General features: G+C 44.3%; 1 protein-coding gene across 1 annotated transcript in view; it reads right to left on the reverse strand.

Annotated features, from left to right (window-relative positions):
* Positions 1-23279, reverse strand: part of NTRK1 (neurotrophic receptor tyrosine kinase 1) — a 351958-nt gene that overhangs the window by 10737 nt on the left and 317942 nt on the right. Inside the window, exon 16 of the mRNA XM_085637927.1 lies at positions 3596-3754. Coding sequence (XP_085494053.1) covers positions 3596-3754 — 159 coding nt within the window. The remainder of the gene's footprint in view (positions 1-3595; positions 3755-23279) is intronic.

A 23279-nucleotide genomic window follows, 5' to 3' on the forward strand; every position in this document is an offset into this window, starting at 1 on the left:
ATTTGCGTAAAAGGTGACTGAACGGCCCACGCCTCGGAAACAAGAAACAAACAAAAAAAATCCTCTACCCCTACTATATCTTACGCTTATTCCAGAAGGAGTACACTTTGCTTTCTAAATGAACAAATGTTCCCTGATTGTCTTACAAAGGAGATCAAAGACAATGCAATTACTAGGGACGTCAGTAGCAAGGGAGAAGAGATAACAAAAAAATACACAAGTAATTTTGTGTTCAGAGCAATTCCACTCCCTTCCTCGCGGAGCCGCACCAGGCCCCGCGAAACCCGAGACGCAGGGACGGCTCGCGAGACACTTAGCCCCGGCTCTGCCAGTTCATTAGCAGGTCGGGTTTCAGAGCTGTGGTTGAACAATGGGGCAAAGAACTGCCGAATTAGATTATGTCTTTAACACTTTGGAAAATGAAAATCTATTATTCCCTTTTCTCCGCTACAGACGGGGCTTGGCCTGGGAGGAGCGCGAGGCTTCTAACACGTTCACGCTCTTTGGCACGCGGACGACGTAGAGCCCTTGATCCCTCTCCTCGGTGTCCGCTCTCAGCGGACAGACATATTAATCATTCGTTATTCCTTATGAAGTGCCATATGCTCGCCATGCGCTGTACAGTAGCCGGGAACTCAGTCAGCGCTGAGGACGCCATTCATTCATCTCCGAGGCACTCGGGGCCTCGGTCTGATCAAAGGAAACAGACTTCACTCTTTGGCCCTCGCTCCTTACACACCGCCCGCTTTTAGATGTCTTTCTGCCCCTGGCGTGTTCCAATTATACCGGAGGGGGTAATATTGCCTATTATGAGTTCCGCCCATGGAATGAGGCATAACGAGCGGATTCGTGGAGAGGGCTTTGTCCCACAGGGGCTCCGCTGCTTCTAAGAATGAGATGGGAGCCAGGCTATGTTGCTACTTAGCCGTACCTACTTCCCCCCCATTCTAATGATAGGCACCGCTGTGTTCATAGGGATGACTGAATATCTCAGTAGGGCCTGTCACTACATTTACACAGACTTGACATCATGGTTTCAATCTTTCAGCTTAATAATCTTATAATATGTTGTATTGTATTGTGCTGTGTAGTTGTACAGTAAAAAAAAAAAAAATTCTTTCCATGCCAGTGAACTGCGGTGAGCCAAAATGGTATTCCAAGATTCACTCATGTGAGTCAAAAATGTGCTTTTTATTAATTCACCTGAATTCACATTTAATTCTCCTGGGCTCCCGTGAGACAGGTAAAACTATCACCTGTTCTTCACAGCCATTTTGGCAGTAGGAAGTGTCATATAAAATGTATCTTAAAGTTGACGTCAACTAATGCCATTTATAAGGTAGGATACCCTTGTTGCTGGTAAACTAAGACACATACAGAGGTGAAGCCCATCATTATAAGTAAAGCATCAAACAAGCCGAGCAGTGAGGTGTAACCTCAGTATCTGCAGGAGCTTTCATCCTATTAAGAATACTAATTATGGACTATGTGAGACGAACTTGAAGTGCTTAATGGAGCCGGGGCAAAAACAGGGCATCAAGGTTGAATGTATGACGTTACAATGCATACATTTACAACACAGTTTTTACATCGCAACATCCTTTACAACGCATTCTTTTACATCGCATTCCATTACATTGCATTTTCAGAAACTACCTTTACAATGCATTCCATTACATCGCATTATACCTTTACAATGCATACCATTACAATGCATTCCATTACATCGCATTATACCTTTACAATGCATACCATTACAATGCATACCATTACATCGCATTTAGGGTAAGTGTTGGATAGTATAGGGGTAGAAATTACTATTCTAACTCCAGTGAGTGCAACAGTAGGGTAAGTGTTGGATAGTGTAAGGGTACTATGCGTTGTAACATGCGATGTAGTGACATGCGTTGTAATGACATGCGATGTAGTGACATGCGATGTAATAGCTGCGTTGTAATGACATGCGATGTAAAGGATGTTGCGATGTAATGACTGCGTTGTAAAGGTTGTTTCCCATCAAGGTTGGATATTCCCTAACTTCTCAGCACTATGGAAGGTGCATAGACGTGACCTGACTCAGTAAGCACATCACCTACCCCCATCAGCAGGGCCATGCCAGGCTGTTGTGTTGGCCTATATGATGTCCACCTCCGCCTGCCTGACCAGTGCTAGGGGCTGTCATGCTAATGCTCAACACAGGGAAAACATGAAATAAGCACAGAGGAAGATCTACCGACCAAAGATGGAGTGGGCAGGAAGTGGAGGATGAGCAAGGGGAAGTTTGGAGAGCTGTTTTATATTTAAATTGTGATCGAGAATGATAAGTAAATAGTGTATACAAATAATATTAAGTTTTAGAAAATCAATATTTGGAAATCTTTAGTTGTGGATTATTTATGACATTTATTATGTATTGCTGTAATGGTTTTAAATAACCTAAATACAATAAAGATTCTTCTTCGAGGAAGGGGAAGGGGAGGGTAAGAGGAGGAGGTGTCTACATGTGTCAGTGATCCGATAAGGTATCTTAATGCAGTGCCGACTCTAGTAGAGACAATGGTAACATGGAAAGCAGACTTTGTGTTTTGAAATGTTTTAATAAAAAGTGGAACATTCGACAAAGTAATGTTTTTTGTTTGGAGTTTTATATCGCGCGAACTAGACCCGAAGGTATCAGAGCGTTCTCCATTAGAAGTGTTGGAATGGCAACATATACTATTCACAAAGTTACGTAAACAGAACAGAGGCACCATTTACTGCTTCGACTTACCAGAGGTGGAGGTTTTGAAATTCAACTTTTATACCGGTGAATGATTTTGTGATAAGCTTCCATTTCTAGAAGGTTACTTGCCCAGCATCTTAGAATTTACTTTGAAAATTGTGTGACTATTGCAATCTGGCCAGTGACAATCAGTTACATTAACACTATGGGGCTCATTTATGAGCCCCTGCGTCACTTTTGCGCCACCGGTGCGTCACTTTTTGTGACGCACCAGTGGCGTAAAACATGCGCCATGATGCGCCATATTTACAAAGTGACGCATCTACCTAGATGCGTCACTTTGTAAACCCCTGTGCTACATTATACCTGCGTCAGGTATAATGTATGCAGGGTGGGCGTTCCCACGTAAGTAAGCATCGTAGAAGTGACGCAGTGAAATCTACGAGATTCCACCGAGCCAGTTCTAGGGTGCAAATGCGTCAATATCTTACGCCTGCCTCACAGCAGGCGTAAGACTGACGCAGGCCCTTTCACATGGGGCTTGCCCCATGTGAAAGGACACATTGCTGGAGTTGCGTCACTTTTGTGACACACTCCAGCAATGCGTCACTTTTGCGCCTACAGATACGGCAGAAATACTGACGTAGCTGTGACTCCTTGCGACATGATGCGTCATACTGTAAATATGACGCATCATTGGAGTCGCAGGGAGGGCGCAGTGAAAAGTGACGCATCACTGTTTTCACGCAGTGATGCGTCACTTTTCATAAATGAGGCCCTATGACTATTACATTATCACTTTCGTAAGCATCATTGACTGTGAGCATAGCTTTCCGCCTCCCCTCCCCACACCAATATCTTGGCCCATCTCACCTCATTGTTGGAGAGCTGGTACCACGGCTGCTTCCCATAGGTGAAGATCTCCCACAGTACCACGCCGAAGCTCCAGATGTCACTGTCTATGGTGAACTTCCTGTAGAGGATGCTTTCCGGTGGCATCCAGCGGATAGGGAGCATGGTGCGACCACCGACCTGCCGGAACACAAGACTAGACCATGTATGATGCAGCGATGAATCACTCCTTGAACAGGAAAAGAGCCCTATGCTCAGCCCCACACCCTCAATATGGAGGATTCCTAGCAAAACTGTAGACAAATATCAGGCAAGCAGTGAGGAAAATTTAAATACAACTCAAAGGGTTGGAAAACAGGATCCCACATGTCGAATGACTTTATTTGACAATTATGCTATGTGTTATTTTCCTCATCTCTACCGCGCCCGCCCCGTATACAGTCCCAGGCCTGGAAGGAGATGTTTCCACCCTCTAAGTGCTCGGGATCCATCCATTTTCCCATCCTGGGTCTACATTAAATATGAATACGGGTCTGACACGAAGGCATCTTTGGAGGATTTAAAAGGGGAAAAAGCCCTCTCCTTTCAGGATGTCACAAGTTCAAATCCCAGCAGAGCCCTTGAGAGAAATGAAGACGGATGTTTCCCCCCTCAGCACCAGGCCTTGCAGGTACTCAGAATTCACTCCGGCTATAAAATCTCTGGGAGGGGCTGCGCCCAACACATTGTATTTAAATGTCCATCGATATCACTCCACTTAATTCTAAGTGGAAGAAAGATGCATTAGTTTATTGCTGGAGCTCTCCAGACAAGCACTCGGCGCATTTATGTATTTTCTCTGTTTCAGGGAAAATAGTTTTTGAGCCAACTGGCTCATTTAGTACGGAATCCGCCGATGGAAAAAAACCATTACAGGAAAACTTTGAGTAAAGAGACTGGTAGCAACTGACTCATAGCGTGTAGTAAGAATGCATCTCTGCATAGGAAATCTGTTTTGGGACCAGAATTTGGAAAACAAGGAAAAAAAGTATATTTTTCTACATAGTCTGCCTGCACATAAGTCCTGCACGTGATGTAGACAAAGTCTGATTATTGGCACAATAGCTAATGAACATGGAAACTGATACTGGAAAAAAAAAGTGAGTAGGTGCATGAGTAAGACAACACTTCTTGATGGATGTTGCTAATTCTGCACTATTATACAGAGCATCTTTCCGAATTACAAAATTCCTTTACAAGGTTTTAATTACTAAGCGGCCAATTCAAGAAATAAAGGGGGCGTCAGTACCCGTAAATGTATGCCCACGTACGGGTGCATAGTTACTATTTTTTTGCACTACAAGTAGTATGTGCGGAAAGCAGTGCCTGACAAAGGTTTCCAGGAGTAATACTTGAATTGCCTTGACTTGTTTCCCCTACGCTTCTACTCCCGCTTTGAGTAATTCTGCGTAACGTAGAATTACGCACAGGGGAATCGAGCGTACCGTTGCTTTTTCTCTGCTGAGAACACATTTTATCCTTGAGACAAGGTAATGCAGGACTTCGCCACCGAATCTGGGGAAGATAAATTCTATTTCCACGGGAGCTACTTAATTCTTTACCAGTGTAGATCCAGGGCTTTAAGTGGGCCGGGTCGCACCAGTGCTGAGCTCCGGCAGTTTTTTAAAGGGGGCTCTGTTTTGTGCCCTGGCACAGGCGGTCCGTTTCTCTCTGGACTGCAGTGACAGCAGGCACATAATGTGCGCGTGCTCGTACTGCTCACTTCTCAGTAGTGGAGAAGTTACGGCATGACGTCATGCCAGGTAAGCGTTGTAGGGGAAGGGAAATATTTTAAAGAGAGTCATTTTCTCTCTGGATTTCCCTTCTCTTTTTTTTAAATTCAGGAGCAGCAACATTGTTGTGGTGTCACCAGGGCTTTAAGTGAAAGCTTTTTCAATATTATATACAAGCCACAGTTGCTGCTTATTTTTCTTACGCAACTAACAACCATTGACAAAGCAAATAGTCCTGACTTCTTGTAGGTATGATGTTACTTGTTGTATCATATATCTGGGTGCAATGACAGAAACAGCAAAATACAAGTCCGGCGGCACACTATGCTAATGACTGGTTTTTAGCTTACATGTTTTTAAACCACGCCCTTAATTAGATTGGCCACGCCCCTTTGAGAGTCCCCCCAGTTTTTTCATCCCACTTAAAGCCCTAGGTACATCTCAAAGTATTTCCGGGACGGGAAGGGTTGGATTAGAGCTCAGCAATGCCTAAGAGTTGGTTGACTTTCTCAAACCCTACAAGTCAAACACTTCCAGCCCATTTTTCGGCACTCGTGGTGGAGAAATGTGCAGTACTAAACATTAAATCTGCCATAAATCATTTTGTGACATGCTTTCATTTATGAATGAAGACATTTTGGCTATAAAAGTACATTTACTGCTGAGAATACATTTAGAGTTGTTCCTTGTATGTATTTTGATGTATACCTTTCACTAACAAAGTCCAAAATAAGAAATAAAGACTATTCAATATGGCTTACTTATTCGGAAACGCATAGCAGCAAACACACTTACCGTATGAGAAAAAATAAAATGTAAATAAATACAGGTGAACAAATTATGTCAAAAGTATAAATGCGTGAATATGAATGGCTAATCGTGATCCAGACAAGGTGCTTACCCACAAGTTTGAAATATATTTCAATGTCACCATATTTCGCTACAACTTTCTAAAGTTTAGAAAGTAACTAAAACATTTTCATATCTAGTATTTATTGGTCCATCAGTCATAAACTAATGTATCAAAGAGCAATGATTCTCGTGTTATTTTTCCATGTTTTCTTGAATATTTGTCTCTTTTACTCAAAGTTATAATGTGGGCTGTTGAGTGTAACCATTGTAGCCAGTGTTCTGAGGCCCCGTGTGAGTGACAGTTTCTTATTATTTAAGATGTTTTGCATTTTTTATGTTTGCTCCTTTTAATTTGCTTGAAAATTAATTTTTTTGATCAAAGGTTGGGGAAGCAAATGGGTTGTACTTATTATTTATCTGCTGCTGCTCGTGGCCAATGTGGACTGCACTAAAACTCCTGTGAGTTAATGAAGCGGGCTACTTGGCTTTCGAAGGTCAGTTTGTTATATGTACTAGTAAAGCAGACTATCACCCGCAAGTGTATCCTGGCGCTGAGCAGGGGTGTGTGCCTAGCCCTGCCTATAGTGGGTTGGTTAATTGAAACGCCAGGTCTTCAGCTTTTTGCGGGATTCAAGAAAAGAGAAGGGTGAAACGGCTGCCGTCATTCCTTCGCATGTGTGCTGACTCCAGTTTCCAGATTTTGCTGTCTGTCCAACGCTGCCGACGTTAGGAGGAGGAAGAGCCGCAAGAGCTGCGGGAGCCGCGCGAGCCACGATCCGCGAACTGCAGGAGCTGCAGAAACTTTGTATATCGGCTGGAAACGAGCCGAAAACCGAGCTGTGGCAGTCCAGAAAGTCCCAGGATTTGCCGCTGGTTCAACCGCGACTGCAGCCGTGGCGCTGACTGGTGTCTCCTCCAGGCGAGCTGTGCGGCAGGAGTGAGTGCCCCCGGGGAGCTGGGACAGCGGAGAAACGTTGAGAAGTAAAGAAACGCTGTGCAGCAGTGGATAAAGGCGGTACAGTGAACCCAGGCAGTGAAGCCAAGCAGTGGCAAATACAGCACGTCCACCTGAACCAGCATTGAGAGGTGAGGCCGGGGGCTTGGAGCAGTGGCAGTCTGATTAGACCGTTTAGAGGTCCAGCCAGATCATCCGGGGATTCACGGACTACAGTGGCCCGGACCCGAACCCAGCTCTGCTTTGACCTGACCCGAGAGAAAATCACCGGGGGGGTCACACCTTCTTCAGCCTTATCAGCTGGAAGCATCAACTGCAGGGGTCTTGCTTGTGAGCCTGAGAATCCGGGAGAGTGGTGCGGCAGAACGCTAGAGACAGGACTCGGCAGGCAAGTGTGAAGCCTCCAAGCGAGAGCGCGGCCTCACCTAGCGGCGGCCGCAGAGTGAAGTGCCCGGTAGTGTCGCAAAGGTGGCCCAACGAGGTTGCATGCTTCATTGCCCCTCTGCCTTACCATCACCCCCTTTCAGGAGGGCAGTAGCCACTGCTGTGGTTATGTCCACCAACAAGGGCACTAAGAGGGGGGGCCTGATTGGCGGAAGGTCCAGCTAAAGGGCCACACCAAGAGTGGGAACACATACAACTTGTGCAGCTGGGCAAGGACCAAGGACCCCGTCCCTGTAGCGGGCAGCCTAGAGCGGACAAACTTGGACACTGGACAGCTCGCCTATTCATTCGCTACAGTTGGCAGAGTGTTCCTTACCTGCAGCGCTTTCAGGGGGCTGGTCTGTCCTGACTACTGTGCGCAGAGACGCACCTGAACTACACCTATTTATTTATTGTTTGTGTTTTAAATATTATTCATTACTTGCATTACATATTTATGGTGTGCCCCTTCTCCTTTTGATCAGGAACTCTTCGTCACTCTCCTTCAAATATTTCATCTTTTTTTTAATTTAATATATATTTATTGCATTCATTTGGGGCTATAGTACTTTGTTGTATAAAGATGTCGGCCAAAAAACTACGTTCGGGGAGAGTATTAGGGGATAGGGCCTGTATGTTGTCAAAACCCACTTCCCCTAGTAACAGATCTTCCAGTAACTCGTTACTAAAGGGTCAATCCCTGCTGCCTCAATTTTGGGAGAAGACGGTTCCTAGTAGGGGGAAAAAAGTTCAATCAGATATCCCGCCTTCCGAAGATCCCTTCCCATTGCCACCTGATAGGTCGGGAAACAATGGGGATGTTTCTTTTCATCCCAAGATTGGGCAGCAAATCAATGTGTCCGTCATCTCTACAGAGCTACCACTTACTGATCCCATTAGAGGTCCACAATTAATGACGGACAGTAAGGGAGATTCTCAGTTGTCAAGTATAGACCTGGAGCTTTGTGGTCGATACTTAGCTGACGGTCCTTTGAAATTACCTGAAGTGATTAAACCCCCGACTGGTGTTTCTTCCTCTGGTCTCTTTCTTTTTAGTAGTACCCCTTCCTTAAAATCGCCAGATGTCTTTTCTCAATCTAATTTTTCCATGAGTCCACTGCTTAATTTATCTGACACTGGTCATAAGGGTTTGCTCGGTTATGATAAAGTGGAAAAACCGATTTCTGAATCCTTGATTGCAATGGAACATTTGCTGGCATCCATCCTACAGTTACTGAGTACATTTGTGGGAAGTTCCGACTGCATTCTGGAATCAGTTACCCAGATACTAAAAGCTTTATTGTTAAAAGCACCGGAAAAGATTCTTGATGCAGTTCCCAAAGTAAGTCTTCAGGGGCATGAGTTGGGTAGTGTGCTCTTAAATGAAAATGAAAACTCAGTTCAAAATAAACTCGTGGGTACCCCTAAAAATAAGCCCCTTGTAGCTCTCATTTTACCCGTATCTAATTGCGTAAAGCTTGGCGACCTTGAAATTGAAGAAGAAAGTGTTGAGGTTGCTGCTCCAAAAGCAGAAAAAGAACTATTTCCAATTTTTATCCCTGAATCAAAGGGAGTAGGGGGGGTTGAAAAGGGAAAAATTAGAAAACAAAGAAAGAATTTAGGAAAAAAGAGGAAACCAATCCGTAGATTCAGAAAGAAAAAGCAGAAACAAATCATTTTTGAGGATTCTCAGGTTGTAGACTTTAAGGTCCAAATGACCGGAGAATCGGTGGGCAGGGAGGTGGTTTCCCATTCTTTTGATATCTTAAAGTCCTCAGTCCCGGGCACAGAAACCATTTCTGATTGCCCTGGGAATGGTCCCCCACCGGAGGTAGGGAGATGGGCAACTCCTCTGCCCGAGGTAGAAATGCCTGGGCTGGTCCCCTCGCGGTCTGTAGCCCTTGATCCTTTTGCCCCCGCTTTTCCAGCGCCGGATGTTGGAGAGGTACGGCATCAGCATTCGCCCTCAAAAATTCCTGAAGTCTTTGTAGATACATTTACAGTAGATTTTCTACCCTTATTTGATTCGGACTTACACCTAAATAGAGCTTGGCTACTCAAATATTTTAAGGATATTGAGAGCCTAAAATTAATTCAATCTAATGATATTGATTTTGTTTCTATATTAGGAACAGCTTCCGCTCCTTTTGTTAGGGTAAAGTTCTATTCTAAACTTATATTAAATATTATTTTGCAACAGGCAGAGAGTTTTCAGTGTAGGGGAATTGATGTTTTACCTGTTCTCTCCTTTGGGAGAAATTGTTTCCCTCCTAATAGACTCTCTCAGCAGGGCAATGGTCAAGATAGTCTTTCTACCTTTTATGATGAATTAAAGATTTCTGTCTCGAAAAATACACGCCGGGTGACTCAGGTAAAGCCAGTTTCGCTTACTCAGAATATTCCCCCAAACAAAGATAATCTTCAGTGGAATTGGTTGCCTGGAGTTTTGTCTACTAAAACTTTAGACAATCCTAAGCTTTTTCAACATCTTTAGCAACAATTTAAAAGTTATCTCTTGGAATGCTGCCGGGATACATAACAGTCCCGAGAAACTACAATATTTATTCTCCATGAAAGCTAGCATTATTTGCCTCCAAGAGACCTGGTGTCCTAGTAGATTATGTGCTGGGAAAGATTATTTTGTCCTCGAGGCAAGGGCATTACCATCAAAGAAAGGGCATGCAAAAGGTGGTCTTGCGTGCCTCTTGTCAAATAAATTGAAATGGAATTTTACCCATTATGTTGACCCAAAGAACCTCTTTCAGGCAGTGACCCTCTGCTCGTTAACAAGTAGGGGTACCAATACTTCATTAGTAATAATAAATGTATATATTCCCCCAGATGAATGTTTTAATATTTTATTGAAGCAAGTCTTTTCATACATTAAACAGCTTAAAGAGCTAGATACACCCCCCCATGTGCTGTTAGTTGGTGATTTTAATTGTAAGGTTTCCAACACTAGTTTAGAGTTATTTAGAAATAAATGTAAAGAAGAAGCCTTCCTTATTCCTCAGATTCTCTTCCCTAATAAAATTAAAACTAATAAAAGAGGGAAGATGTTATTGGAAGAACTTTCTGCAACTGAAGGGTTAATAGTGAATGGTAGGCTCCCTTCTGATTTTCCTGCTAATTATACTCATAGATCCCCCTTCAGCCAGTCAATCTTGGATTATGTAATTATTGACTATGATATCTTTTCTTTAGTAAAAGATTTGGTAGTCTTACCGACACTATTTAGTGATCACAATGTGATTACTATAAATTTGTCTTTATTTTTTCCAAATTCTGACTCATGGTATCTTAATAGTGATATAGTTAATTTTCATAAGAATACTGGAAGATGTTTTTGGAATTTTAAAGCCAGGAAGGGCCTGAAGTGTATTTTAGGAAAAAACATTTTAGAATTGAATGATTGGCAGGGTTCTGAACTGACTCATTTTGAGAATTTCATGAAGGAGGTTATTCGTGTTGCTAATAGATCCACTTTCTCCGAAAAAAGGAGCTTCGTCCCCAGTTCTTTGATCCCATTAAATAAGGCAATAAACAGGTTAGTGCGGGAACAATTTCTGTGCAGATCTGCTGAATTAAAAAACAAAATATATTTGTTAAAAAGAAGGAGAAGTCGCATCAAGAAGAAACTTAAAAAGGAAAAAGAGGATTCTCTTTGGATAAGTTTACGGGAGGCGGTTGTACATGGCAATGTTAGAAAATTTTGGTCTCTCATTGGAGAGGGTTGTGGAGTTAGAGTTAGCCCTCATCCTATTCCTATTGCTGAATCGTTATGGGTGTCATTTATCTCCGCCCTTTATGCTGGGAATGGTGTAGCATTTGAATGTGAGTGCTCCTTAGGAGCTCCTAGAGATGCTGAGCTTCCTATTGAAGCTCCTTCAGAGAAAACCATTGAAATGGCCATTAAGGATATGCGTTCCTCTGGAGCTATGGGGCCCGATGAACTTCCCATTTCGATACTAAAGCTAGACCCTATTTTATGGAGTAAGATTCTTTTTCCTTTATTTAGAGCTTGCTTTTCCAGTAAGATTGTGCCATCCTCTTGGAAGGGGAGCATTTTGGTTCCCCTGTTCAAGAAGGGCGATAGGAATAACCCAATGAACTATCGTCAGATAGCCCTTCTTGATGCTATTGGAAAAGTTTTTTCCAAATGCCTTCTAGCACTAATTACTGACTGGGTCGAGGCGAACCAGATTTTACCCCTTGAACAAATGGGTTTCCGCAAAGGGCATAGTACTTTGGATAACCTTACAGCCCTGCAGGTTATTCTGGATAAATATGTAAGAGTTCGGGGCGGAGGAGTCTATACAGCTTTTATTGATTTCTCCACAGCATTTGACAAAGTGGATCGTCCTCTGCTGTGGAGAAAGCTAGCTATATTAGGTATGCCCTCTCTTCTACTAGACCTAGTACGATCTCTACATTCGGACACTTGGTGTCGAGTGTTACAGGGTGGAGAAAGGGGCCTCTCGCGGGCTATTCCCGCCACTAATGGTTTAAAACAAGGTTGTTTTCTGGCTCCCCTGTTGTTCTCCTTGTATATTGCTGATCTTCCAACTTCGCTTGCATCTTGTGTTGGCATAGCCCCGGTAGTGGGGGGTTAGCCTATAGCCTGCCTTTTATATGCTGACGATATTTTAATCCTAGATCTAACTCCTAAAGGTTTAGCTAATCGTCTGCAGGCTTTACATGATTTTGCTGAGTCCCACTTCTTGAGGATAAATGCCACAAAAAGTAAAATTATGTGCATTACAGGGAGGAAAAAATCTAAATCTGAGAATTATGGCTGGTCAGTAGGTTGTCAGAAATTGGAAGTGGTTAAATCATATACCTTTTTAGGAAGAATAATTTCTGCAAACCTGAGCGAGAGGCAGCACATTGATAACAACTCTCGTAAAGCCCTGTCTCAAGGCAAAAGCTTGAGTGCTCTTTATTCCGCCACAGGGAGAAGACACTTTGCTTTTTTACTCGAGGTTTATAAGGCAAAAATTCCTTCAACCCTCCTATATGGAATAGAATTGGTTGACTTAAAACACTGGGGCTTTCTACATATGATTGAAGGAAAATTATTAAGGTCTTTAACCACTCTGAATTCTGCTTGCTCTACAGCTGCTCTTAGACTTGAATTTGGTCTACGTAGCAGTTGGGTACAGGGCCTGTCTGCTTTAGTACGTTGGGTTGCCAGCCTGGCTAGAGGAGAAATGGGGACGCTGAGATCCCTTCTCAAGAGAGAACTATTGGGAAGTTTTAAAGAACACTCTCAAATCGTTAGGAATTTCAGAAAGGCTGTGGCACTACTTGAATTAGATGAGAGTTCTATCTTTACTATTTCCTCTTCCCAACTAAAATCTCTTTTGAAACAGGCTTCCTGGACTCTTTGCTTCATGCTGGACAAAGAATCCATGACAGCTAAGAAGCGAAGCGTCCTTCTGTTGAATACATATTCAAGGAAGCTTGTTCAACCTTACGTATTTTGGAATTTACCACACGGCATTCGGAGATTTTGGTTTCTCTTGAGGCAAGATCTATTGCCGCTTAATTCTCTCTTGGCTAAATGGTATGGGTCTTCAGCCTTATGTAATTTTTGTAATATGTCTGCACAGGATTGTACTCACGCATTGTTTATTTGTCCTGCATTGCGTTCATTGCGTTTAAAGTGGCTACGATCAATTTGTTTACAATTGGGAATTCTTGATGCGAATTATTTTTTAGAGGCTTTATATACTCCTCCCAATGAAATGTTTTGCTTCAATATTTTTAACTTTTTTAAAGGTTTTTTAGATATTTATTGATGAAATAAGGAGGACTGTGTCGTAGTATGTCCTTTTTAATGGAGAGTGTTGTAATTGTTTTCTTTTCTTTTTTATGATGGAATATGTAAATGTATTTTGTGCATTTTGTTTATGTGGCCCTCTTCGGAGTGCCAAAACATAATAAATAATTGAAATAAATAAAAATTGAGTGAGAAGGGTGCTTTGGTCATTCTGTGTTTTAGGAACGATGTAGGAGAATGCCTGTCCTCCAGATCTGGTTTTGTATATGCATAGGATGTGTACATATTGGAGTCCACCAGAGCAGAGATGCCTGGGTGGTTGGTGGAAAGAGAAGAGATTGTTCAGGTAGGTGGGGCCTGAGTTGTATAGTTCCTTGAAAGTGAGACTGGGGAGTTTGAATTCAGTGTGTTTGTGTATTGGGAGTCTGTGTAGTTCCCTGAGGTGTCGCGTGATGTCAGTTTTGTGTGGGAGGTTGAGGATGAGTCTGACTGACAAGTTCTGAATGGTTTGTTGTCTTCTAGCGAGTTGCTTGGTGATCCCGGAGTAGAGAGTGTTCTCATAGTCCAACACACTGGTGACTAGGGAGAATGGCAGTTTTTCTAGTGTTGCTCAGGAGCCCTTTGAATGTCTTCCTTAGCATTTCCAGGGTGTGGAAGCAGGATGCAGTGATGGCTTTGGCTTGTGTGGCCATGTATAGTTTGCTGTTGATGACTTTTCTGAGGTTCGTGGTGTGGCTTCTGGGTGTGGGTCCAATTTCGGTCAGCCACTAGTTGGAGACCCGTAGTGAGGTGTTCTTGCCAAAGATCACTACGGCTGTCTTGTCAGTGTTCAGCATTCAACCTGAGACAGTTGGCTTTCATCCGTTAGTGAATTCAGTCCTGTAGGCAGTGAACTTGTTTCTTGCGTTAGGGGTCTGGTCTGAGAGGGAGAGTACGAGTTGTGTGTCGTCTGCATAGGAGAGAATGTTAGAATGTTAATGTTGTGAAAAGGGATGACTTTGACCAGAGAGACCATGTATGCATTGAAGAGGGTTGGGCTGACCGATGAGGCTTGAGGCACTCTGCAGATGAACTTGCAGGCTACCGAGGAGTACGGTGCCAGGCTGACAGTTTGTGGTCTATCTGTTAGGAAGGAGCCGAGCAGGTGAAGTGCTTGTCCTTGGATGCCAATTATGTGCAGGCTCCTAAACGAGAATAGGTTGTGAGACTGTGTCAAATGCTGCTTAGAGGTCCAGGAGAACGAGGGCTACTGTGACTTCTCTGACAAGGATCATGCAGATGTCATCTATGCAGCAATGAGTGCTGTTTTTGTACTGTGGTTGGTCCTGAATCCGGACTGCATGGCTTGCAGGAGCTAGTGGTTGCTGAGATGGTCGCTGAGGCATCGGTTGGTTAGTTTCTCTAAGGTCTTTGCTGGATATGGTGGAAGGATGATCAGTCTGTAGTTGGAAAGCGTGGCTGGATCAGCAGGACACAGGCATGATGTTGGCATGCAGTAGCGGATCGTGGAGGGAGTACGGTGGGGCAGTGAGGCGGGGCGGGGGAGGGGCAGGGTGGGGAAATGTAAACACCGTAATATGGATGAACGGAGGTAAGTACACATTTAAATTAATAAAACGAATTTCGTTGCGCGCGCTGCATCGCATTTTGCGATGCAGCGCGCGCAAAGGAATTCGTTTTATTAATTTAAATGTGTACTTACCTCCGTTCATCCATATTCCGGTGTTTACATATACCCACCTTGCCCCTCCCCCGCCCGCCTCACTGCCCCACCAACCTCCCTCCACGAGCCGCTCCTGTTGGCATGTTTTCAAGTGTCTTGGAATGTGGCTGAATTGATGGAGGCGTAGCGGATGGGTGTTAGTGCTTCATCAGTGAAAGCGTGGTAGGGGCAAGACTCAGATGGAGGCACAAAGTGGATGAGCTTCATGGTAGCAGCGATTTTGACAATGGTGACGGCAAGCCAGGAGGTCAAGGTTTGTTCATCGAGTCTCACGGGTGGGGCGGGGCAGGCGGGTCGCGCAGGGGCGTTGTTATAGAGTGACGCCTTACCATTGCTCTGAGTCCCGCGTCTTCACTGCAGCTCTTTTCCGGACGAAAGTACAGCCAAGCCCCACTAACCAATCACAACGCTGCGGTGCAGCATTGTGATTGGAAGGCACCCAGGCTCCTCTGACCAATCACAAAGCTATAATGCAGAGTTGTGATTGGTTTTGAGCATCCTGGTAGGACGCTCAACCAGGGAATGGGAGCCTGGGCTTGTTCTCAATGCAGGCTGTAATGCAGCCTGCATGGAGAATGGGGAAAGTGAGTGCGCATGACTGGTTTGGGCGGCCCAAGGGGGCCAACCAAATAGTCATTGTGCACTTAGGAGTCGGCAAACCACTCCCTGTCAGCCCTGCTCCAACGGCAGAGCACCCCCGCCCACCCGCAAAGCAGCAGAACACGTCACAAAGCATAAAATTATAATAACTAGAAGTTATCATCATTTTATGCTTCTTCTTTGCGCTGCTTGAAAGCAATGGGGGGGGGGGGTGCAACACTCCTCCACCATAGCGGGGGAGCCCGCTGCATCCGTTATGAGAATTTGAGTTGTGACGGTGACGGGGTCCGGTTGAGGTAAGACATTGCTGTATAAGGAGGTGATTTTGTTACAAAAGAGTCCTGGGAGCCTGCTGTAAAGGTCTTGTGAGGGCATGATATTGCGGGAGGTGGCAGAGGCGTGGTGAAATCTTTGATGATGGCAAAGATTGCCTTGCTACTGCTGCTGCTGGCGTCAACGCGATCTGCAAGAGCTGTGAGCTTGGTGTTCCGTATGTGCTGGTGGTAGCGCCTTAGGGCTGCTTTGAAGATGTCTTTAACTGCAGTGTCTTGACTTGTTCTCCAGTTGCTTGCTGTGGCGTTTCATCAGCCCGCGATCCTCTGTGTACCAGCTGGCCTGCGGTTGGGCTCTTGCAGTTGGGTGGTGCTTGAGGGGAACCAGGGTGTTGGATAAGGAGTTTACCTTTAGGCAGTCTAACTAGCTAGCTATTTGGTCTCTTATCCATGTTTTTATCAAGAAGCTGGAAACAAGTGTTATACCAACGATGGCGTGAAAACTGACGGATCGTGGAGTGAAGGGTCCTGTCATTCCACAGGGAGTCCATCATAGTGTCACAGGCCTGAACCCCTCTCAAGCACTGTCGGCGTCCTTTATGGTGACGTTTATCTCACATCTCTTGTTGTGCAGCTGCCACTGAAGCTCTGGTGTCATCTGTTCCCTGTGTCTATCTCCCCTTCATACTCCAGATAAGAATCCGCACACTGGTTTCAAGTTGTAAATATTGATCCATCTGCCCATGGTCTGCCTCTACACTGATTGGACAGATAGCAACAAGCCTTGCACGGCAAGGGATCGGATTCATGCAATATTTTCTAGCATACAAACACTGTCTGCAGTTATATCAGTGTACGTCTTTATCTATATGCATATTTAGTTTTTTAATGTTGAACCCTATGTAGCCCAAATAGTGATATTTAATATATAGGTATCATTCCTGAGAATGACAGGCTTTCTAACAATGGGAAATACTGTCTTAGCATGTAATATAAAACAAATACATAAAAAACAGTGTTCATAGGCCACCATTGTTAGATCTGTAGAACCATGGGGCTGTTAATAGAAGGTGCTGGCCTCGTCCAAGGTGTAAACCTGCACCTTGGAATGTTTCCTGCGATTCCGCTGCGGAAAACAACCCAAAAAATGAGATGGAAAACAATCGCAATAAATTGAGGAATCGCTGGGAAATTCGGACCCTGGTTTACCAGTTCCTCACTTCATAGTGGACCTTAAGGGTTCAACTTGCCCTCAACTGTACCGCTGTCCTCTTAGATATACGTGGACCACTGGACCCGTTCACAAACTAACCGTGTGTATCCTTGGCAATAACTGATGATGCTAATCTATCAAGATTGATTTAAAAAAAAGGAGTGCAGGTCCAAGTATTGATCCCCAAATCCCCAAGTTACAGATATGCATAAGATGAATCCTTACAAGTGTGGACTTGGAACTCTCTGATCACCATGCAGGAGAACTTGGTTGCAGGAGCGTTGTATTTTCAGTGAGGTCTATGTGGGAGCGTGTTGGTGTCACACTTGAGAGCCCTGTCTCTACTCTTTTCCTGTCTTGGCTCAGAGGGATTAATAGCGCGGTGGCGGGAAGAGTAGGAGCCAGAACACTTGCAGTGTACACTAGTCGCTTGCGGTGAGTACTCTGCAGGTCCGTTTTGGGCATTTTGTGAGTACCAAACTATTAGGTCTGACTATGAAATTCCTGCCTGCACAGCTTCTCCATTATGTTTCTGTGAAATGTTTATGGGCCAGATGTATCAAAGGGTTTTGCCCATTCTGTGTCTATGGGGAAAGGTGTTGATATATATGGCCCTTAGTAACCAACTCTGATGTGACAAATTCTTGGCATACTGGACATCTATCAGTGTTGGTTACTGTCCTTGACAACTCATCATTGCAACACTCATCTTCGTGTTTGCTGCCATCGGAAAGAATACCCAGTTGCTTTGGCATCAACAACACTGTGCTAGCCTGGACAATTTTCACTATGCCTAACGCTGTGCACCAAGTCATATTGTGGCTCTTCGCTTCAGGTGCCTAAAGCCTGAAATATCTGGTGACCCAGAGCTTGATTCTATCCCCTCTTCTTTTTCCTATATGTGCAGGGTCTGGTGTCTTAGTGGACAAATGCATCCACTGTAGGGGACTGTGTTTGACCTCATGGTCAAAGGTTGAAATCCCAGCGGGTCCACTCAGCCGTTCATCCTTCTGAGTTGGATAAAATGAGTGCCATTGAGTTGGATGAGAACAAACATCTGTTATCCAGTTCCTTAATACCCTTGGGTGAATGTGCACTTTACAAATATACATGTTATGTTATACGTAGGTCTGGTCACAGGCTGAGATCGGCAGACCCTCATGGTCTCAGCTGGAAGGTGGTCATATTAAATCTGTTGATCAGGTTGTAAAGAGACAAGCACGTGGAAACGTCATTGTTACAGGGCAAGAGAGCTGGATCATGTGAGACAAGAATATGTCTCACATGATCCAGCATTATTTTGTATGCTATGAGGATAAGTAGTGTAACAAGTACTAAATCGATTTCATTGTATTTTGCCCTGGTGAAGCAACATGCATAGTTCGCAAACCCGGTTCACAGTGGGAGAAGAACTTATAACTGAGTTGAACTATTCAGAGGTGTTTCGTAACTTTAAAATACCAAAAAGTTTAAATCATTAGGGGAATATTGGAGTTTTTAAAAATGAAATGATAAATTTAATTTTCACTTAACGACTGACTACACTCGTGAATAAGAAAGTACTCCATCCACGAGTCTAAGTCCAGAAAGCAAACTTTTAATGGTGGTAGAATCACCGTCTCTATGGGAAGTCGTCAACTGAATGAAGTGCTTTACTTTTTCAATCAATTACAAAGAAAAAATGCATAAAAAATATTATCAGCATTTAAAGATATTGCATTCCAAGAGAGGCAAAACAAATCAATAGCTTTCCAAGCTTTTTTCTTATAACTTTTAAGCAATCCAAAAGAAGTATTTGAACAATGATTTATGCTGTGTTTAATGATTTAATACTCAATATAAATTTGAGTACAACTTATACTACTAGTGCAATTTTAAGTGTTCAAGTATTATTAAACCTTCCCTACTGGGTTACCTGGGTAAGTAATCTGAATAACCTGTTTCTTGAACTGAAAGGTACTTCTCACCTCCAGAAAAACTACAGTGGAAGCTCTGTGGGCTAATGTACCTGTTTTATAAATCGGTTTATGATCTAAAGTTCACATACTGGAATCTCTAAGGGGTAACTCAACCCATCATCCTTCTGTTGTTGATGAAAGGAGTAGTGGGTTAAATAACAGCAAACTGTAATTAGCATTTGGACCACAAATTGTAGTGGGTGCTATGCAAATTGCCAACAGTAGAATCTTTATACGAAAGTGAGTATTTATAGAGCCGCTTATTTTTAATCATCATCATAAAACGTTATTTCGGTTAAAAAACATAAAAGCGCATATATGCAAAACTTATTGCACATTAGTAAGAGTTCATAGATCGTACTACTCCACAATACATTTTCTAAAATAGGATTTTTAATCAATTAATCAATCAATCAGGATTTGTAGAGCGTGGCTACTTCGCCCATGAGGGTCTCTAGGCGCTGTCGGATAGTGCTGCCTGTTCTCCTTTTGGTTGAACACCCATGTCTTGAGGTCCTTCCTGAATTACTGGAGCAATGTTGAGGCTTTGAGGTGCATCTTATTGATACAATTATAGTAATGATTTTATTTACAGCTGTATGCAATGGTTTTAACTAACTATGCAAATAAATAAAGTTTGGACTATAGCCTCTAATGTCCCGACCAAAATGTAATTCTATCAGTATACTTCTGAATTCACACCTGTTCTGTAAAAAAGTAGTGCGAGTAACTTCAGAGATCACAGTGCCTATGGCAAGCATAGCCATGCATAGCAATGACAGAAAGTTGGAAGGTAGCGTCAGTAGCGTCAGTAACAGTGCTTACTTGCACATTTGCACCAGGATGCTCTCTCGCATCAGCGGGAGCTTGACTCAGGCATTTATGGGAAAGCAGTGAAGGTGCCCATGTATCACACGGAGAAGTACTAAATGATCGATTAGAAGATGCTGTAATTGCCACTGACTTCCTGGAACTTAAAATGGAACTATACCTTGGGGGCATGCCTGTTACTGTTCCAGCTCTTTGAGCTCCTCTGTTATTACAACATAACTATAATGCATGGTAGATCGAGCTTCATCCGCCAACACATAGGGGCATATTTACAAGGAGCTTGTGTTGCCTCAGCTTAATTTTTTTTTTGATGTAGCAGCAGTGTTATCAGTGCTCCACACTGCTCCATGTTTACAAGCTGACGCATGGGGCCCAATGCGTCAGCTTGTAGAGGCCTGCGTCACATTATACCTGCGCCAGGTACGATGTATGCAGGGTAGGCGTTCCCACGATAAAAGTCACGTAGAACTGACGCCGTGAAATGTATAACTTTTCACTGCGTCACTCTATGACTTGACTGTGTCAACATCCCTGCACGTTCTCAAACTGGACATAAGGATTGACGCAGGGCTTTTAACATGGGTGTTCTGTGTTCTGATGAATTGCTAGAGCTGAGTCAGTTTAACGACCAACTCCAGCAATGCGTCACTTTAGTGGTAAAAGATGCGTCAGAATTTCTGATGCATCTGTGAATCCTTGCTCATGGAGCACTGTACTGTTTGTAAATGCGGTGCATCCATGGCGTTGTTAGGGCATTTGCGGCAGGGGCAAGAAATCGGACTCATCAATGCCGTTGCGTCAGTTCATGTAAATAGCCGTCAGTCTTTCTAATTTCTGACTGTAACTTGCAACTTGAAACCTGTCCTCAGTCAATTGTAATGTGGTGAAACTGAATTGCTTCCATATTTTAACAGGTCTTATTTAAAGCACTCTAGTCTCTGCTATACAAAACTCCAAATAAATAATTAAACAGTGGAATCTGTCTAGAGGCATTTCCACTTAATACAACTCATTCTGACAACCATATCATTGATATGAGAGTGAGTTTGATTGCAAGCTTTGTTCTTGAAGCTTAGATAGTTTCTGGATGCACACTCCAGTCTCAGATAATATAACCCCTCAAAGAGGTTAAGGGCTCTCTCGAAGCGACGCTGAAACCCTGCTCTCATCATTGCTCTGATGTGTCATGAACGACTTCCCAGTTAAAGAGACTTTGGGGCTCCTACTGGGAATGAAAAAGAAAGAATGTAAGGACAGGAAGAAGAAAGGGTAGAAGGGGAGAAGCATGAACATGGAAGCAGAGAAAGCAAGACTAGGCGATAAGACATTCAGGAAGGTTCCAGAAATGGAAAGAGGGTGGACAGAAAGGGAGCCAATGGAAATGGTGAAAGGGAAGGCTTGCTGGCAGAGCACAGGTAGAGCACAAAGAAGACACAAGCATTGGCAAAGACAATAGATCTTGCGTTGGGTGCCAGCCTTTTTGGTTTGTTATCGTATGCTTTGTTTGGAGGGCTCTAGAGAGCCAGGCAGCAAGATGGCCGCTGCTTAGCGAGGTTCTGCCGGCCAGTCAGACTAATCCACCATTTCTCCTGTTATCAGAGGGGACACTAATCCTTATTTGCTGTTGCTGCTCAACCAGGTGTTTCCAAGTCATGTAGAGCTCATTTTGGGACCGGGGCCGTGGTAACTGCGGTATTCTGCACTGCCCGCCTGGGTCTAACCGGGCCCAGATGACTGCATCGCGGGACATTGGGATCGGTGCACCTCACTGGCAGGCCTCACTGACACATCTGTGGTCCGGGGCCTGTGAGCAATCAAAGCAGGAGCCAGATGGTGCGCCTCACCGCCTCAGTGTGTGGCGTGGTCGCGGCAGGCTGCAGGGCTGCCACCCCTGGGCCTATGGTACTGGCCGCGGGGCTCGGAGGCCCAGGCCCCTGGCCTGCTTGTGGGCCTGGGCTGCGTTGCAGTCTGCTGTAGGGGAGGATGCGCTGCCCCCTGTGTGAGTAGAAAATGGGACTGGGTGTGAAGAAGGTGCATCCGATACTGGCAGCCACCCAGCGAGATAGCAGCCATATGAAGTGAAGAGTCCAGACTGGGGAGCATCGTGTGAGAAGCGCGCATGGGGGACAGCTGGCCTGTGCCCTGCCTTCCTTGCTGCAGTCCTTGTCATGTGGATCTGAGACACTACGAAAGGCCCATGATAGTCTCCCCGAGACATTGAGGGAACATCTTGGTGTTACCCGGAAACCTTCCCCTGACCTCGCCACAACAAGCTCACTATACCTGAGCTACCAGACCTGCGGCTAATTTAGCCTCAGGTCTGCTCGCGCCCCTGATGGACTATTGTTGGGGAGTGGCTGGACCCCAACTGTGTGGAACAAAGGCATCCCTACTTTGATGATCAGGGCGCATGCACCCCCATTCTTGATGCATCTGGAATGCCCTGGGTCTTTCATATTAATGACAGTGGTGACAGGTAAGCTGCACTTATTTTAGGTATCCTGCATTTTGCAAGCACTGTGGATTGAAGCGGGGGGCCGATTGCAGATCACGTGCGGGTTGGGTCTGCTCATGCACCCTATTCAATGCATATCAGGGAGTGGTGAGAACCCGTCTGCTCAGGATATCAGCACTACTGGAATTGACATCTTCACTACTTGTCCTCTAGTTACGGATATCTGACGAGGTGCACTGATCTTCACCATGGGCAAATGAGACGAAGAACAAACGAAATTGTCTTTTCAAACTTGGCCTCTCACGCACTCTGTGACGCCGGAACAGGAGGGTCATATGCAGGAAACATCAAAGACAGATGGCGCCACCAGAGCCCAGGACATCAAGTCCATGTTTATGAATCTTAAAGACAGTCTGACCATCATATACAAAAAAATCGACATCCTCACTAATAGATTCAACCAATTCAAAGAAAAGGTTGAGAAACATTAGGAGCCTCTTAACCAACTGGAGCACCAAACATCCAACCTTGAGGATACTCGCATGACCTCTGGAGAACAGCTCCTTTTGTATAGAAAAGGTGCTGGAAGTTATCAAAAATAAAAATGAAGATCTTGAAGCGCACTCCTGATAGAATAACCTCCGCATTATTAGGATCCCAGAATCTACTGCCATGGACAAGATGCAAACCTATATCGAAACCATGCTGAGAGAGCTATTTGGTGATAACCTCTCCCAAGTGTTTATACTCAAGCGTGTATATTGTTCCTTGTATCCGCGCCTGCCTCCTGGGGCCTCAGCATGCCCAATAGTGACCCAGCTATTGAACTATATAGATAGGAACACTATATCACATCTGTTCAGGGAACG

This window comes from Triturus cristatus, chromosome 12, assembly GCF_964204655.1.
Source record: "Triturus cristatus chromosome 12, aTriCri1.1, whole genome shotgun sequence".
Lineage (NCBI taxonomy): Eukaryota > Metazoa > Chordata > Amphibia > Caudata > Salamandridae > Triturus > Triturus cristatus.